Here is an 18,249-nt window from a genome sequence, read left to right on the forward strand (position 1 = left end):
TGGTAGATATTTTAGCTAAATAAAATAAGATGAAATATAGAAATAAAGTTATTTTATAGATCTATTTGTTTTTGTGGTTTTTGTTGTTGTTGTTATTTGGTTGTTTGGTTGGTTTGTGTGTTTGGTTTTTTGAGACAGGGTTTTTCTGTGTAGACCTGGATGTCCTGGACTCACTTTGTAAACCAGGATTGCCTCAAACTCACAGAGATCCACCTGTCTCTGCCTCCCAAATGCTGGGATTAAAGGCATGCACCACCATACCTGGCTCTTTGTGTGTTTTTAAAGTAGCTTCTTCCTTTATTACATTTAGGTGTGTATGTGCAGGGGGAGTCCCTATCATGGTATGTGTGTAGAAGTCAGAGGACAGCTTGTGGGGGTCAGTTCTCTCTTTTTACTATGTGTATCCCAGGAATTAACTCCCGGGTCCATCAAGCTTGGCAGCAAGTACCTTACCTGAGGAGCCATCTTATAGGCCCAGCTACTAGACATGTTAAAATTATGTATGTAGTTCACATTGTATTTCTATTGAGTGCTTCAATTATTGAAATGCTTGATTCTTCCACTTGTTTTATTGAAATGCTTGGCTTTTATAAATGTTTTATGAGCCCTGTTGTTGATAATTGTCCTTGACAATATATAAATTATAGTGCAAATTAATTCAGACTTAACCTATCCCTTTCATTCTATCTAGAGTTTGACAGGAGGAATCAATGGCGGTGTCCACTGTACAGATGTAACAAATGCAAGTCGGACGATGCTTTTTAACATTCATTCTTTGGAATGGGATAAAGAGCTCTGCGAGTAAGTCATGTTTTGGCCTCAATGCAGTTTTCCCTATAAATTCTTCTATATACATTATTTATTTAGAATCTGAATGTTTTTGTTTGCAGATGGTAGTTGTGTACTAACATTTATTGTTGACATTTCAAATACAATATGCAAGGTTGTACGGGTTGTTTGGGCGAGGATTTTTATTTTGTTCTTTGTGGGGTCATATTTTGGCATAATGTCTTCCTGTAGCCTGGAGCCCCACAAGGAGACCATAAGTGCCAACAGATCTAGACCCAGGGGCCCTGCATAAACTGCTGTACCAACTAAGGACAATGCATACAGTAAACCTAGACCCTAGACCCCCCCATTCAGATCTAGCCAATGGATGATAACTCATTCTCTATGGTTGTGGGGCGAGTGGGCACTGCTTCTAATCTTGAATTTGTGGTGATTCCCTGCCTCAGTATCATCAATTCTGGGCTTATAGGTATGAACCACCACAGCCAGCTTCTATGGTGTATATGTACTTTAACCTTATATATCATGTATGGCTGTACACATTCAGATTTAAAGACACAAGGGCTAAGGTATGTTTCTGTGGGCCAGAATATATCTGTATGACTCAGCTTCTTCCTACCTTTTGGTTCCCATGAATCAAACTGCTCATTAGGTTTGGGGGGTAAGAGCCTTTACCTGCTGAGCCATCTCACCAATGATGACTATTGCACATAGGGTAAATAGGTCATATGAATTATTTCTTATGAATTAGCCTCTTTTAGGAAAGGCCTTTGCTTTCTGAGTGTGCTTTAAACTTTGTAATGATTTGGTTGTTTAAGGTTGGATTGTTAAATACCCAAACATACAGCTGTGTTCTTTTGACTACAGTTTTATCTATGCTCAGATGTACCTATTTTCTAATTATTTATATGTAAAATGTTTCTACATGTTTATTCCAAACAGTATTATATACCCAAAGATATTATTTTTCAGATTTTTTGGAATTCCAATGGAAATTCTTCCCAATGTTCGGAGTTCTTCTGAGATCTATGGCCTAATGGTAAAATAAATAGCAGGAGGAGGGGATTTTATTTAAAAAACACCTTTGCCATTTAGAATTCAACATTCAACTTTATTATGATTATAGCTTGAGATTTGGGGCTTTCCCTGTGAATGTCAGTAGTATGTAAAATAAGAATTTAATGTTTTTAAATGGCTTTAGTTTTAAATAACTGATGTTTATCATTATGGAATTTTATGCTCAGATGTACCTATTTTCTAATTATTTGCATTTAAAATATTTTTACATGTTTATTGAAAACAGTATTATATACCCAAAGCTAAACACTAAACATTTCAGAGTTCTTACTACCTATTGATTTTCTATTTATAAACTTTGATTAGCTTTTCTTTTAATAATGTTTTTGGCATTTGAATATTAATATTTTTTAGTTTTATAGATAACCTAACTGAATAGTGGTGTGGGAATGTTTGGGCCAGTTTATCCTTCAACATAACTAAAGTAGCTGTGATGTCTGCTTTTAATTTAGAGCAAGTATTGTTCACACCTTAATAGTGTTCTTTTTTTCTAGTTAATCCCTTTTAATGGCTAAACCATTGTTATATATTTCATTCTTTGTTAGTTTGGAACAATTTAACAGAGAAATTGAAAGCAAAGAGTCTGTTTCTAAATTAGGTTGCTAATTAAGGCGATTTCCATAATGGTCATTTACTGAAACCCAGGAGAAAAGTAAGTGTGCTTAGCATCATTGAAAATCTGTAGTCAAGTATCGGGAATAAAAACGTTTAGTTGGGTTTGCACTGGTATTTGAGCATACAAACTTGAAATGCATGATAAAACTTAAGAATAAGTTTAAGGAAGTTTCAAAAGTAGCCATTTCATGAAAAATATTAGGAACTCTACTCATAGAGTTATTAAAAATAGAAACAAATGCCAAATGTTCTAGTTAATGCTTGAGCGAGGATTTTTAAGTGCTCTGTGTAGAATAAGCCTTCTTAAGGCAATGTGACATTCCTTAAGGCAGGCATAGTCACTGCTTAGCTATAGTTTCACAAACTCACTTGGTTCAGAGCAAAAGAAGCTATTTTTGAAATAGCTTCAGAGAATGATTGAAAGAAAACATTAAACTGGCCTACTTTTTTTCCTTTTGCATTTAAAATATTATGCTTCTGTCCCCTTCTCTTCCCCTTGCTGACTATAGAAAATCTCTCATAGCCTGGTGAGTAGGCTGCCCACCAATTATGCTACCCATTCATTTTGAAAAGATACAGTGCATTTCCATTTATTTTCATAAGGCATAAATATATTTACTAAACAAATGTAGCTAGAATTTTCATGACCTTCCAAAATATTATAAGCTGTAGTCATATTTTAGAGCTTTTTAAAAACAAAGCAGATTCTTCTTTATTCTTTTATATTTCCCCAAGATTAAAATAAATCTTTCTAAAATTTTGAGGGACCTTTCCAGAAATTGGATGCTACCCATTGCAAAGTACAGTTTCAATATACTTTGTCCTTTAACATAGCAGGGAAATTAGAAATGGTTTTAAAACATCCTGCAAATCTGCCTTATATAATATCTTGCCCAGTGTTTCAGACCAGTTAGTTGGAAATGCACTGTCACTTTTTCTGCATGCTTCCTCAGAGGACCCTCATGGAATCCTCTAGAAGCTTCTCCCAATAAAGAAATCAGAGCGCTTTACATGCCTGAACATTCCTTAGATTATGTTAAAAGTTTAATAATTTTGGGAGAATAAGTAGACATTTTATAATAAATCTATCCAGATAGAAAGCCTCTAGGTTTCCTAATGACTACTTGTTAAGCATTTTATCTAGTCTAGCCTTTATTAGTATCCAAAGAATATATACAACAAATAAAAACATCAGGTCGTAGGCAGGGAGTTTGGCTCAGTAGAAGACTTGCTTACTTTTTAGTAGGCCCTGGATTTGATCCTTAGCACTAAAAATCCAACCTTGAAAAATAGCCAGTATTTAATTAACCAGAAAGCATGAAAGAAAGAAATAGTAGGAATCTAGAGGGCATTTTCTATTTTGTCAAGGGCCTCCATACATATATGTGTGTGTGTGTATATATATATATATATATATATATATATATATATATATATATATATATATATATATATATATGTTTCCTACTATAAAAGATGCCTGGGGAAGATACTATTCTTCATATTAATGGCTCAGGCACTATTGGTAACAAATGGTAGGCAAAGGAATCAACCTGAAGTTTTTCATTTAGTGTTCTTTCTGGTGCATCATCCTTACTTTAGGGATCACAATTCTTCATTTCTCTAATCCCTTAATATCAGTACAAATACCTTTATGGTAATGTTTTCCCTGTTGTGGTCCCTGGGAACTAACCCAGGGACCAGTATATGTTAGGCAATAGCTGTAGCACTGAGATAGATTCTCAGCCTTGTAATATTTTTTTTTCAGAAACTATAAAGTTTTGGTGGCCAGGCACTGAAATCTCACTTTGATTCTTGCTGGCTATACTGATTGAGATTAAAACCAAACAGAACAAAACAAAAATAAAAACATAATTTATAAATTGTTACTTGCCTAAATTTAGCTGTTGCTGAATAGCTGAAATCCAAGCACTCTTGTTTCTTAAAAGCAGTTTGAGTAGAAAGAAGAGTTGATCAAATACAGCATTCTGGAAACCATGTTCCATGCTAGTTTGATAGTTATTTAAAAATATGTTGGTTGTTTCATAATAGCCACAACAATATCAAAGCACTAACTTTGAATGTTGTCATCTTTGTAAATAAATATGTTGTGTAGTGTGATGCAGCAGCCTGCCTGTGTCCTAACACTAACTAACTGGGAGAAGAGCCTGTGTCTCCTGACTGCTAGTCCAGTTTTTTAGGTCCCTTTTTAGTGCCATATCTCTTTTTGTCATTCTACAAACACTTCTAGTTACTGTCTTGGTCCCTCTCATGTAGTTGAAACACTTGCTTTGTCTTGTCTTCTCACATCCTGTGGCATGTTGCTCTTCTTGTTCATTTCTATTGCAATTATATTAGTTGAGCCAAATTTTTGTGACTGTTTCTAATCTTTTAAAAAAAATTTTATCAGAAAGCCGGGGCCTTGGAAGGTGTACCAATATCTGGGGTAAGTATCGGCAACAAATGTCTTCCTGTCAGTCACCCCCCCCCGCCCCCTCCCTGCCATACCCACCACTATCATGCACTGCTGTAGCTTTCCTCATCTATCTTAATCCTTCTGCCTTTTCTTGAACCGGGGAGAAGAAGTAAGAACAGCAATCCTGGCCAGTTGTTCTTCTGTGACACAGGCTGGGCACTGAAAATCTTTTGAGGAATTTCTAAGCCTGGCATGGTGATACAGTACAAGCCCAACAATTTGGGGTCCTAACTCTAAGTTTAGCCTCAGCCACAGAGTGAGTTCAAGGCCAGCCTGGCTTATAGGAGATTGTTGTCTCAAGAAAGGAGGGAGGAAAAGAGGAGGGAGGAAATGAACTCTAACTCTTCTCATGTCTTTTATCTTGAATAATACATTGGGGAAATGCCAATGGGAGGAAATGGAAGGCGTAGATATCTCCCTCCTTGACTATGTAAGACAGACAACAAATCTGAGGCTTTTCAGGAAAGGAAATTAGTAACATTGTCTCAGTATTTTTTATTGTCCTGTATAATTTTAGTGTTTGGGAGACCAGTCTGCTGCTTTGGTGGGACAAATGTGCTTCCAGGATGGACAGGCCAAAAACACGTGAGTTTAACACAATGTTGCTTTGTTTACTTCTCTCTCCTGGTACTTTAAAGGAAGAAATGTTTTTGATGTTCAGCCAAAATGTAATCCTTTAGTCACTTCAGTATGGCTGTACACATTGTTTTTGCAAATACCTCCTGCCCCTTTTCTTCCTTTCCCCATTTCTCTTTCTGCCTTCAGTCTTATATAGCCTGGGCTGGCCTGAAATGCCTGATCCTCCTGTCTCAAAATCTCAGATATTGGATTTACAGTCCTATGTCATGACTCCCAGTTATGACATGCTGGGAATTCACCTATGTTAGCATGTTAGCCTAGCATTATGCCAGTTTAATTATATCCTTAGTTCTGATTTTGTCTTTTATTTTTAATGTGATTTTGATGGTTTTGAGATAGGGCCAGACTCTATTCTACTGAAACGCATACTAAGTAGCTTAAGACTGACCACAAATTCATGGAAACCTTTCTGTCTCAGCTTCCCAAGTTCCAGAGGTGTGTTTTATTGTTTACTTTGAGGCCACATTCCTTTTCTCCTTTTTAAACCTAGATTGGTGGAAATAATGTATGAAAGTTGTGAAGAAATGAGGAATAGCCATAATTGAAATTATAATTTTCAGTGTGGTATCCTGCTCATGTTTTTCTCCCTGTAACCAATCTCAAGGTATATTTTTGTAGGGTATTTAATGCCATTTTCTTGACTTGATGCTTTCTCCCTTATCTGAAGTACCTCCACTGATTAGGAGCAGCAAGAAGGAAAGAAATGAAGACTTGATATTGTTTTCTCCTATTATTTTTCAATTTGTTTCATTTTTTAAAAGTGTCTACCATATGTATATACCATATATATATATATATATATATATATATATATATATATATATATTAGCAGAATTGTATATCATGGTCAGTATACTTGATATTATCACTCACTCCACATAAATCCTATCATTTGGGAATCCTATTATTCCAATTTTATGTCAGGTAACTAAGATTTAGAAAAATAGTTAATGTAATGTCATGAATATATTAAATCAGAGGAATAATGTTTGTACATTAATTCATTCCTTAGTTGTGTCCCTAGAGTACTATGCTTTACTATCTGCCCTGTGTAGAAAAGGTTTCCATAAAATTAGAAGAAAATTGTTTCTTTTTATCCCCTTTGGTTTTATCTTTTAATATATATATTAATTTTTATATATTTATAGTTTTCTTTTTTAAAAATTCTTTCTGCCAGGTATGGTGTCATACACCTGTAATCCCAGCACTTGGGAAAGCATAAGCAGGTAGATCGTTGTGAGTTTGAGACCAACCTGCTCTACAAACTGAGTCAAGGACAACCAGGGCTCTATTACACAGAGAAGCTCTGTCTCCAAAAAAAAATTCTTCTTTCATATATTACATCCTGACCATAGGTTCTCTTCCCTCCCCTCTTCCCAGTCCCCTCTTCCATGTGTTTCCTGCCCCCATTTTCTACCACCCTACCCACCTTCTTTCCCTCAGAAAAGGGTAGGCCTCCCAGAAACATCAACCAAACATGACATAACAAGCTACAGTAAGACCAGGCACATACCATCACATCAAGGCTGGATGAGGCAACCCAGTAAGAGGAAAGAGGTCCCTTTCCCTTCAAGGACAGCCCCTGCTCCCACTGTTAGGAATCCTATAAGACCACTAAGCCACTAAGCCATGACATATATACAGAGGACCTAGGTCAGACCCCTACAGGCTCCCTGACCTCTGCAAGCCCCCATGAGTCTCAGTCAGTTGATTCTGTGAGACAAAAGACTGTATCCTTGATGTTTTTTTTCTCCTGAGGACTTCCTAATTCTGTCACTAGTTGATTTGGATTTGTTTTGTTTTTTGAAGATTTTTGTTTTTGTTTTGTTTTTGTTGGGTTTTAGAGACAGGATCTTGCTGTGTAGTTCCTCAGCTTGCCCTGTGATTCATAATCCTCCTGGCTCAGTCTCCCAGGGTTAAGATTAGAGACATGCATCACTGTACCGTCACCACATATTTTCTTTACTGCTTCATTGGATTGTTTTTCAGACAAGGTCTTATGCAGCTTGGGCTGTTCTTAGACTGCCTATGACACCCCTGTCCTTGTCTCCCTAGTTCTTGGGATAATAATGATGGGATTGCTGGCATGCACTACCATGATGACTTCTTTATTTTTGACTTAGGTGACTAAGTTCTTTGTCTACAAATAATGAAATATCTAGCAGTCCTAAAATATATGCTATTATTATTCAGCAGGGCCAGCCACCTTCATATGAGAGGATAACCTTATTAAAATGAAAGTTTGTTTGGAAGTGGTTATATGAAAATTCTTTGTAGGCTGTGGTGACCTCAGGTTATGCAGGAGCATTTGCGTCAACATAAGTGTGAAAACATTTTCTTTGAATCAGGGTTTTGGCAACAGAATCAGAAGTCATAGAAAACTAGGCTGTTTTTTCCCTTTCCTCCTTTGCCAGGAACACTAATGCTAGTAAATTAGATGCTATCTCTACATGCCCATTACCTAGCACAGTATATAGTACATAATAGGGACCCAGTAAAATAGCTTTCATTTCCCCCTCTTCTCTTCCTTTCTCTCTGTACCAATGTCAGCCAAGTCCATAAGTTAGTAATTAAAGTTAAGCAACACCTTTTAGTACCTATATAGTGACTGCAGATTTGAGGAGGAAAACAGCAAATCATCAGCTCGTGATCTCACATTTCTTACCCTGAGGGGAAATAACACAGATAATCCAGTTAATGGTGTATAAACTAGGTCTTTCATGACATAAAAACCATGGAAGTAATGCCATGGGCTTTCAGTGTGAGGCCAGAAAAATCACAAGTGACTATGTGAATGGACTCAGCATGTAGCTCAGTGGTAGAGTGCTTGCCTAGCATGCACAACACCCTAGACTTGCTCCAGCTCTATAAGGAAATATTATGCTAGTAGTGAGATGCTTTAGAGAATGGGCAGTACTGGAGAGTGCAGGAGACTCTTAACAAGGATACGAATAGGAAGGTTTAGTATAGAGAATGTAGAGAACATTGGGGTAGGAAAATGGTAGAGAATAAGCCAACATGATCCCAGTGGTTCTGGCATGTATTCCAGGCACCCGAGAGACAGTCTGGGCTAAATGGTGAATGCCACATCAGCCTGAGGTACTTAGCATAAAATAACAAAGCAGAGCTGTGGGTGGTATTTAGAAGAGCAATGTAGTGGCAGGACCATGTATTGGAGAAATTCCCATCCTGGCAGAAAGGAGGAAGAAACAGAGGACAGCAGACTGATTACAACCTTCAACTGATTACAACATCCAGTGACATATCCTCCAGCTAGGCCCCACCTCCCAACGCATCTATAACTTCCCAAAATAGCACCCAGTGGTCAGATCATGAGCCAATGAGTAGTGTTTCATTCACACCATAACAACCATACTGGAAAGCTGTAAATTACAAGCCAAGATGATTGTTTGTTTGTTTGTTTTGTTTTGTTTTGTTTTGTTTTCTTCTTTTCTCCTTGATAGAGAATGGGTAACTTCTAACCATTTATGAACTAGTGTTTAGGTCTGACTTTAGTTGACAGTTAATATGATGACAGTCTTGGGTCAAAGCAAGGAGAAGCTAGATGCCAAGAAGCTATAGTATAAGCCACTGTATCCTAATGCTGCAGACTCAGAGGATGGGGACAGAAAGAGAGACCAGAGGGATACATAGGACACTGCAAAGAGTCAATAGAGAAGAGTTAGTAGTGATGTCTAGATCCAGGGACAAAAGGTTCAGTTTACCCACAGTAAAACAGGTCCAGTAAAAGAATTTGTGTTTAGACCATCTATGTGGTACTGCTAAGTTATATATTATTCACACAAGGAAATGTGAAGTGAGCTAAGTACATGTTTTATGGAAGTATTTTGCTTACATATATGTTTGTGTAACATGTGTACTTGGAACACATGGAAGTCAAAACAGAGTATCAGATAAGCTAGAACTGGAGATGCAGATAGTTGTGTGCTACCATGTAGGTGCTTGTACTCAAACCTACGTCCTGTACCTGAGCAACAAGTATTCTTACCTGCTGGGCCACCTCTCTAGCTCCCTTTTGGCTTTTAAAAGCATAAAATTGTCAGGACCATTGCCACATGCCTTTAATCCTAGCACTCTAAAGGCAGAGACAGAGGCAGGCAGCTCTAGTGTAGGAGCATGACTTGTGGGGCAGGAATTCCAAGCTTAAGAAGTGTCTTATTTAGGGTTTCTATTGCTGTGAAGAGACACCATGACCACAGGAACTCTTATAAAGGAAAACATTTAATGGAGGCTGGCCTACAGTTCAGAGTTGCAAGGCCAGCCTACTCTACATGACAAGTTCCAGGTCAGCCAGGGCTATACAGTCTAATAAGCATAAAGTCTGTGTTTAAAATGCCTTTCAATAAACTGCAACTCCTCTTTGAGAAGCTCACATCCATATTCTTGGGTATGGTCTTATTTTTTTTTCTTGAGTGCCTTCTACTTATAATAAAATCCAAACTCAGCTTCATGAAAAAGTATGAAGTGACAATGAGCTTCAATTTTAGTGATGAGGCAGCAAAAAAGTACAATAATTAACATGCTTTAATTTGTAAATGTATTATCTATACTTAGTGTATTTGACTATTGTCTCTACAAACTTAAATATTCAGTAGTCCCACACCTCTTGGATGTGTCCTTTGTTCATTGAGCAAGCCAAAAATCCACTTTGATAGACTGAGATGAAATATTTTGAGATGAAGAAAATATTTATCAGGAAAAATGCATTTGGCTTGTTTTTCTTGCCCAAGAAAAATGAAGCCACTAGGATAATAGTTATACATATTCATATTCTGCTACCATCTTTCTGCCAGCATGGACACTAGGCACTATTAGAATGTGACTAACACAGTTAGAACCATGGTTGCCCATAGCATAAGAGCAAGACTTGTGGGGCAGGAAATCCAAGCTTAGGCAGTGTCTTAGTTAGGGTTCCTATTGCTGTGAAGACAAGAACTTTTAAAAAAAGATTTATTTATTTATTATGTATACAGTGTTCTGCCCACATGTATGCCTGCATGCCAGAAAAGGACAACAGATCTCATTATAAATGGCTGTGAGCCACCATGTGGTTGCTGGGAATTGAACTCATGACCTTTGGAAGAGCAGAACTTAATAAAGAAAACATTTAATTGGGGCTACCTTACAGTTTCAGAGCTTCGGCCCATTATATATTGTCATGGTGGGAAGCATGGCAGCATATAGACAGACATAAGCTGGAGAAGGAGCTGAGAGCTCTACATCTGGATTTGTAGGAAGAGAGAATGAGCCACTGAGCCTGACTTGAGCTTCTGAAACCTCAAAGCCCACCCCAGTGACACATTTCCTTCAACAAGGCCACACCTACTCCAACAAGGCTACACCCCCTAGTGCCACTCCCTATTGACCAAGCATTTGAACACATTAGTCTATGGGGGCCATTCCTATTCAAACCAACACAGGCAGAGACATCTGTGGCTGTAGCAGCCTTGTTATCCCTGCTCACTTTAAAACCATTTCTCTGTGACTCTTAGTAGTATCAGTTGGGGTTAGTAACTGATTCTCTAAGTACAAGTCAAACTATCCATTATGTTGAAGTGCCAGGCTCATGGCAGAGTCCAAAGCTTATACTGATAAGACTGCCACAAAGTCATTCAGTTCTTCCATATCAACCGTGTTGAGTTCTGATTGTGATTATCCCACCACTGTTGGAATATATTGTCCTGCAGAGAGAATGATCAGTAAACCTTAGTTTTTCCTTGAATCTCATTTTGCTCCTAGCTTTCGAGCTACCCTTTCTGCTATTCCATTTTACGCTTCCAGAACATGGTGATGTTTCTCAGATCATACCTATTTCTAGTGATAGAGCTAAGGGGGCCAACTCTATTGATGGCTGGCCATTAGTTGTGATGCTTCACCCTGTGTAGATACGGAGTACCTTAAAGACAACTGGATATAGAATTTGTTGTAATTCAGTTATATTTTACAAGCATACCCTTGACCTATGACTAACCAAATGCTAAATTCTATACCTGCATTTTCTCCATTAATTGTTCACAAAATATTTCCTTCTAGACTCATATTTTTAAAAAGAAAAATATGCCCAAAGAGTATTTAGTGTGTGATGTTTGTTAGATTTCAGCACTCTTTAAAAAAAAAAAAACTTCGTAAAGTGACTTTTATTTGACTAAGTAAAATGTCAGTTTTGGTCATTTATAACACTAAGATTTTGCCATTTTGCTATTTGCTTTTGATAAAATTGTCATGCTGTTCATCCTTCCTCCACCTATAGGTATGGAACAGGGTGCTTCTTGCTGTGTAACACAGGCCATAAGGTTGGTTTCCTTTGAATTCAGATTGAGGAAAGTCTTCTTTTCTTTCATTCATATGCATAATGCTTGAATATAATTCATTACTGATATGCTTTTGGGGCCTTCATCTTTAAGTTAATAATGCTTTAACTTAGTTTAATAGAAAGGAAGAAAATCATGAAATTTGAATGATTCTAATCAAAGGACTTCTATACTTTTTAAATTTTCATATGTGTTCTTTTGCTTGTGTTAATTGAAAATATACTTAGTATCATGTGAGATTCTTAGTAAAAATCTAATTTGAAACAAGGAATAATGTTCTAGCAGTTTGAGTGTGTTTTTATTACCAGTGACTAAAACTTACTTTTAATAATTATTTTATTGATTGAGTTATTATGAATAAACATACTCTATTTTAACTTTTAAAATGTCTTCACACAGAAACTGGGTGTGGGGGCACACACCTTTAATCCCAGCACTTGGGAGGCAGAGCCAGGCAGATCTCTGTGAGTTCGAGGCCAGCCTAGTCTAGTGAGTTCTCAGCTAACCAGGACTTCACAGTAAAACTTTGTCTCAAACGCTAAAAAGGCTTTATACCATCCTTTCTATTTTTTCCCACACTAAAATCTCCACTTTTCTTCCCCACAGTGTGTATTTTCTGAACATGGCCTTTTGACCACCGTGGCCTATAAACTCGGCAGAGACAAACCTGTATATTATGCATTGGAAGTAAGTTCTTTTCAGTCAGTACAAATGATATGACAAAGTTAATGAAAATTACCATTCAGTCTGGGGGAAGAGACATTTTGAGACAGGATATTGTCATGGTTCCCTGACTGGCCAAAAACTCTCTACTGGCTTTTCAAATTGCCCTTGAATATATGGTGATCGTTCTTCCTCTGCAATTACGTGAGCAACCGCACCTGGAAAGATTGTCATTATCTCTCACACATTTTAACATGTAGGATGCCAGATTTCCACAATTTTGGCCTTTGATTGGGTAAAAAGAACCTTGGACTAAACTGGGGGTTAAGGCTCCATCCCATCTCTTTCGTTGTTGGTACCAACTGATTTTGTCACTTTGGGGATATTATTTACTTGCTATGCAATCTAAAATTATATATCCTTAAAGTTTAATGATTGGATTGGCTGACTCTAGTGCTTCTTTCAACTTAAAAATTTAGTAACTAAAATGCTCCAGTGGTCCGTAGTGAATCACTGGGCACAGAAAGGCAGAGTTACTCCCTTCACTTGTGTCTCCATTAGTCTTGTGTTACATAGAGATTTGGGAAACAGAGAGAGGTGACTTGTCCCATTCATCCAGGGAAACACGTTTCCAACAAATTTGCAGATTGTACTAGAACCATGTTGGTCAAAATCTGTAGGCTATGATAGGTCTGTACAAGAGACATTGAGCCCGGTGATAGAGTTCTTTACCTGACATCCTCAAGGCTCCAGCTGAATCCTAGATTCAGGCTCCAGCATCACAAAAATAAATAAAGAACCAAACATTGTTTTAAAGTCACAGAGGCAATATTTTGCTTGTAAAATCAGACACCTGTCTTGGGATCATGTCTATACAGTCCGTTTTAGATCTTTTTACATGTACTATTAGAGATTGGCTCCAGGGCCTCATGTGCTGTAGGAGGTGTCTATCACTGAGCTATGTCCCTAGCCCTGTATAATTCACTTTGGAAGGACTACTTGGTAACTTATTGGGACTCATTTCTTAGAATGCTTGATGATAATTTAATCAAGGGCTTAGGCTTCTAGTCATAATTAAGACATTTTCTCGGCTGTTAGGTCCAGAGCGTGATGAACATTAGTTTAGCTTTTCTACCTCTCCCCATAAACACTGCAATCTCTCGTCCCAAACTGTGGCCCCCTTCTTCATAACACTGATAGTTGAGCTAAGGGTTTTGACCTTGCTGGGCAAGGGCCCTATGATTGAACTATATCCACAGCAATCTCAACCCCTTTTCCTTACACAAAGGCAGCTCTATATTAAAGCTATTTTACTACTTCCCAGAATTAAAAAATCCCATGAGCCCCTTTTCTCCTTTATTCTCCACTTTGAAGAATGTTCAGGATAGCATTGCTCACATTAAAAAAAGAGATGTTTGGGGAGTTACTTGAATTGTAGCAGCAGCTTGGCAGTATTAATATGCTTTGTTTTACCTTGCATGAGAGACAGAACGTTAGTTAACTTTAGATTAGAAAAGGCCTCAAAAGGGGAGGGGTCACGCCGTCTTCTCATTCAGTATGAAATCTTTTTCTCATCTCCTTTTCAATAATAGCCTCCCTCCCAGCTTGTCTTTCAAGAAAGAATTACAAGTCGGTTTTTGTTTGTTTGTAAGTTTGTTTTTAATTTGAGGCAATGTCTTGTGTGCCTCAAGCAGGCCTCAACGTTGCTATGTAGCAAAGGATGAATAACTTGTGCTCCTCCTGCCTTTACTTCCTGAATGATGGGATTATAGGCATGTGCCACCACACCCAGCAACAGGTCTAGGTCATCTGTTATGTCTCCAACTGCTAGGAGGCAGCTTTCAGTTTGTCTGCGTCTCCCTCATCCAGTTGAAACTGCCTGGATGCCCAGGCATCACTCATATGCTTGGTAGTTCTGAGCTCCCATTTCAAATCACCAGTCTTTCTAGAGAGAAAATGATTTCTCCAGGTAATCTAGCATGTACTCAACAGTGTGATTTGGGCCTCTCTCACCATAAGCATTCTTCTGCTAATCTGGCCCGAGTTGTTATTGTAGTCTAATACCTTCTTTATACTGTTGGTTCTTAGAGCATATGCCAAAATATCCTTTCTCAAACCAAGCCTGTTCCTTTTCGATTAATCTAATATAGGGCTTTATTTCTCTATTTTCAAGATAGTTATCCAGGGCTATTCTGCTATTGTCTAAAATACTTTTCATTTGCCACAATGAGTACACAAACCCTCCATAAAAACCAAATTGTTAAATATTAGCAAATAGGATTGCCACTCCCTTTCTATCTGTTCTTAAACTTCTTTGGTCAGTTAACAAATATTTTAAAACATTTTAAGACATCTAAACAAACTAAAAAAAGAGGAATAATGCTAGATTGTGAAAACTTGGTAGATGTATACACTGAAACTATAGCTTCCTGCCTTCGCCCTTTTAGTTCCCTGCCCCCCTTTTTTGTTTTTGACTCCTGAGATAGGATGTCCCTATACAGCCTGGAATGTCCTCCCGCCTCATAGATGTAAGCTTCTATGGCCAGTTCTTTGAGTCTTCCTTCATTCTCCCGCTGAGTTGAGCATAGCATGGATTGGATTATTTTTTATTTCAGTTTAGTGATTCTTTTCTTTTACATTTAAAAATTATTATTTAACTAGTTTTCTAAAAGTGTATATGTTTAATATTTTTATCTCCCAACCATGACGAGGCCCTGAAATACCTTATTTCAAGAGACTCGCCAGCCATGTTGAATTTTGTTGTTGAAAGCTTTCATTTCCCCTTTTTCCTTTAACAATATTGGTTCTTTTCATTGCAGTGGAGAGCATGTAATACCGATTGACTCATTGTATACATTTCTGTTTTGAGGCTTATTCTTGCTGTGTATCCCAACTTGGCCTTCAGTGTACTTGTCTCAGCCTGCTGGATGCTGGCATTATGTGAATTTGCCACCACCCCCACCCCCAGTATCATTTCTTTGGTCTCATACCTTTTATATCCCCATTCTTATTTGGTGCTGTTGTTCTGGATGAGGGTCACCCTTTTGTAAGTCTTTTAGGAAGAATGTAGGCTTTTAATTTATTTTGTCCTCATTTGGGGTAAGTACACATGTCTAGAGTAGCATTTTTTCCACATCCCTTATGGTAATTTTTGTTGTTTGAGACATGGTCTTGCTATGCAACTCAGACTGGCCAGAGAAAGCTTTCTTCTTGTGCCTGCTGAGTGCTGGAACTCCACAGCTGGCCTTTGGTGCTAATGAGACCTCTGCTGGCAGTTTAAATGTAGTTCCTTTGCACATTATTTCTTTTATTGCCTGAGAGCATCTAACACTATCTATCATTGGTGCTCTCTAGTTTTGCTGTGCTGTATATAGGTTTGGATTTAATTTTATTTGTCCTGTTAGGTACTTGGATCCCAGTCTGTCATCAGATCTTGAAAATGCTCAGCAGTTATCTCTTCAGATATTATGCCTACCATTATTTGCATCTTCTTCTGGACTTGCTATTGGATGCATGTTGGAACCTTTGACCCCATCCTTCATGTCTCTTCAACTGCCCTTCTTTATATATATTAATCTCTTTGTTTTTCTGTGCTGCATCCCTGGTGAATGACTCAGTATCTACCGTCTATTTCCAAATTCTTTCTTTAAAATAAGCTTAAATACACAATCCACTTGTTGTTTTGCATTGTGAAGTGTTTAAGACAACTTAAGAAGTTAGGTATGGTGGCACACACCTTTAATCCCAGCACTCAGTGAAGCAAAGGCAGGCAGATCACTGTGAGTTCAAGACCAGCCTGGTCTACAAAGCGAGTCCAGGGTAGCCAAAGCTACACACACAGAGAAACCCTGTCTTTGAAAAAACAAAATAATAATAATAACAGCAACAACAACAATAATAATAACAACAACAACAATAAATTAGACACCTGAAGAAAAATGAATTAGGGGTGAAGAGATGGCTTAGCAGTTAAGAGCATTTTTTTCAGAGCATCTGGTATTTCTATCACCCACATGGTAGCTCTTACCCCTTCTGTAACGCCAGTCCCAGGGAATCTGACATCTTCCTCTGGCCTCCAAGAGTACAGTAGGCAGGTTAAACACCGACACACATAAAAAAAATAGATCTCAAAAAATATGGTTTTGGAGAGGGAAAGAATATGATAAAATAGATTTAAATATAAAAATTGCTTTAAATAATAAAATATGAACACCTAATCAAGTATACCATATATATCTAATCAAGTAATTACAAAGAGAATATGATGTAATTAGTCACTGCTCAGGTCTTGTACCAGAATACTACCAACCACCAGGAGCCCCTTTATGCCACCCACAGTCACTCTGAGGTGAACAGTGTCCTAACTTTTAGCATAATCATTTCCTATTTTTATTTATAGTTCTGAGACTGTAATGGATTGTGTATTTGAGTTTATTTAAAAGTTACAGACTGTAACTTTATAGTTCTAGGTTTGTACCCTTAAACACATGATGATGACAGCTTAGATGTTAGAATAGGTGGAGAAAATAAAGGCACTTGAGCATGTCCATTTGAATCTGAGTCCTGCATTTTTTGGTCTAGCCTCTTTCACTCAGCATTATTCTTATGAAATTTACCCATATCTTTAGTGACAGCTTATTCTTTACTTTTTTCTCATTGCTTCAGCTTAGTATTTATATTTTTACTGTATATGAATTGGCTTTGGTGTCTGCACATTATAAAAAGTGGAGCTATAAAATTTTTATATATGACTTCTGATACACACACATATATATGATACACACATATACACATGTATGTTCATACTTTTTCTTTTTCTTTTTTCTTATAATTTATTCAGATTCTATCTGATTGTTATCTCCTCACTTGTGTCTTCCCATTCCCCCATCTCTAGGCCATAGATTGCATGTGTTGTCTCTGAGTACATGTTGGCAACACTTTGTCACAGGAGGGTAGTGTGTTCTACCCAACAGCAATACAGAGGATCACTAATGTATTCATCTCTGTGTGCTCTAGACTTTATCCCTTTTATTTCATTTAATAGTTTTAGTTAATTGTTGTTTGTTTTTCATATCTATCTGATTTTGTTTCTTTTTTCCCTTGTTTCATAGTTTCATGTTTGTTTGAGAAAGGGCCTCACTGTGTATTACCAGCTGGACTCAAACTTGGCAGCTTCCCACTTAAGCCTCCTAAATCCTTGGATTATAAGGTGTGACACCATATCTGGATTTGTTGTGTGGTTGTTTCTATTGGAAGCCATGCCCTAATTTATCTCCTCAGATTTTTTAGAACTTACTTTTATGGTCTTTGTCAGACTGAAAATGAATTCTATTCCAAATGGTAAGTTTTGTGGCTGAAATAACTATGGATTTCTTCGTGAATTTAATATTTTTTATTACCAGTCTCTTCTTCCATTATGCCATAGCCTTACTCAGTAAGTTAACAGGTGCTTATTTTTCCACACCCCTACACAAACAGAGCTCAACCTAAGCCTCTGGTTTCATGCATTGAGCCTGATTGTATTCCCTGTCTTGCACAAAGCATTTTGGACGCATTTCCTCTAGAGGAAGCAGTTTCTGGCAGCCACTCCTATGTCTTGACACAGAGAAAGAAATCAGAAGCCATCACTCCTGCAGCTGCATTCTAACTATGCTGCAC

At 37.5% G+C, this 18,249-nt stretch overlaps 1 protein-coding gene across 5 annotated transcripts in view; it reads left to right on the top strand.

The window, feature by feature from the left end:
- Positions 1-18,249, top strand: part of GK (glycerol kinase) — a 73,580-nt gene that overhangs the window by 36,152 nt on the left and 19,179 nt on the right. For 3 of the 5 annotated variants that reach the window (XM_084790445.1, XM_084790448.1, XM_084790447.1), the window contains 7 exons: positions 692-801; positions 1,762-1,828; positions 2,991-3,008; positions 4,892-4,927; positions 5,475-5,542; positions 11,868-11,910; positions 12,535-12,615. In XM_084790445.1, coding sequence (XP_084646571.1) covers positions 692-801; positions 1,762-1,828; positions 2,991-3,008; positions 4,892-4,927; positions 5,475-5,542; positions 11,868-11,910; positions 12,535-12,615 — 423 coding nt within the window. The remainder of the gene's footprint in view (positions 1-691; positions 802-1,761; positions 1,829-2,990; positions 3,009-4,891; positions 4,928-5,474; positions 5,543-11,867; positions 11,911-12,534; positions 12,616-18,249) is intronic. The other 2 variants (XM_084790446.1, XM_084790449.1) reach the window with 1 other exon arrangement.

The sequence above is a fragment of the Acomys minous genome (genome assembly GCF_964271855.1).
Source record: "Acomys minous genome assembly, chromosome: 7".
NCBI classification, from domain to species: domain Eukaryota; kingdom Metazoa; phylum Chordata; class Mammalia; order Rodentia; family Muridae; genus Acomys; species Acomys minous.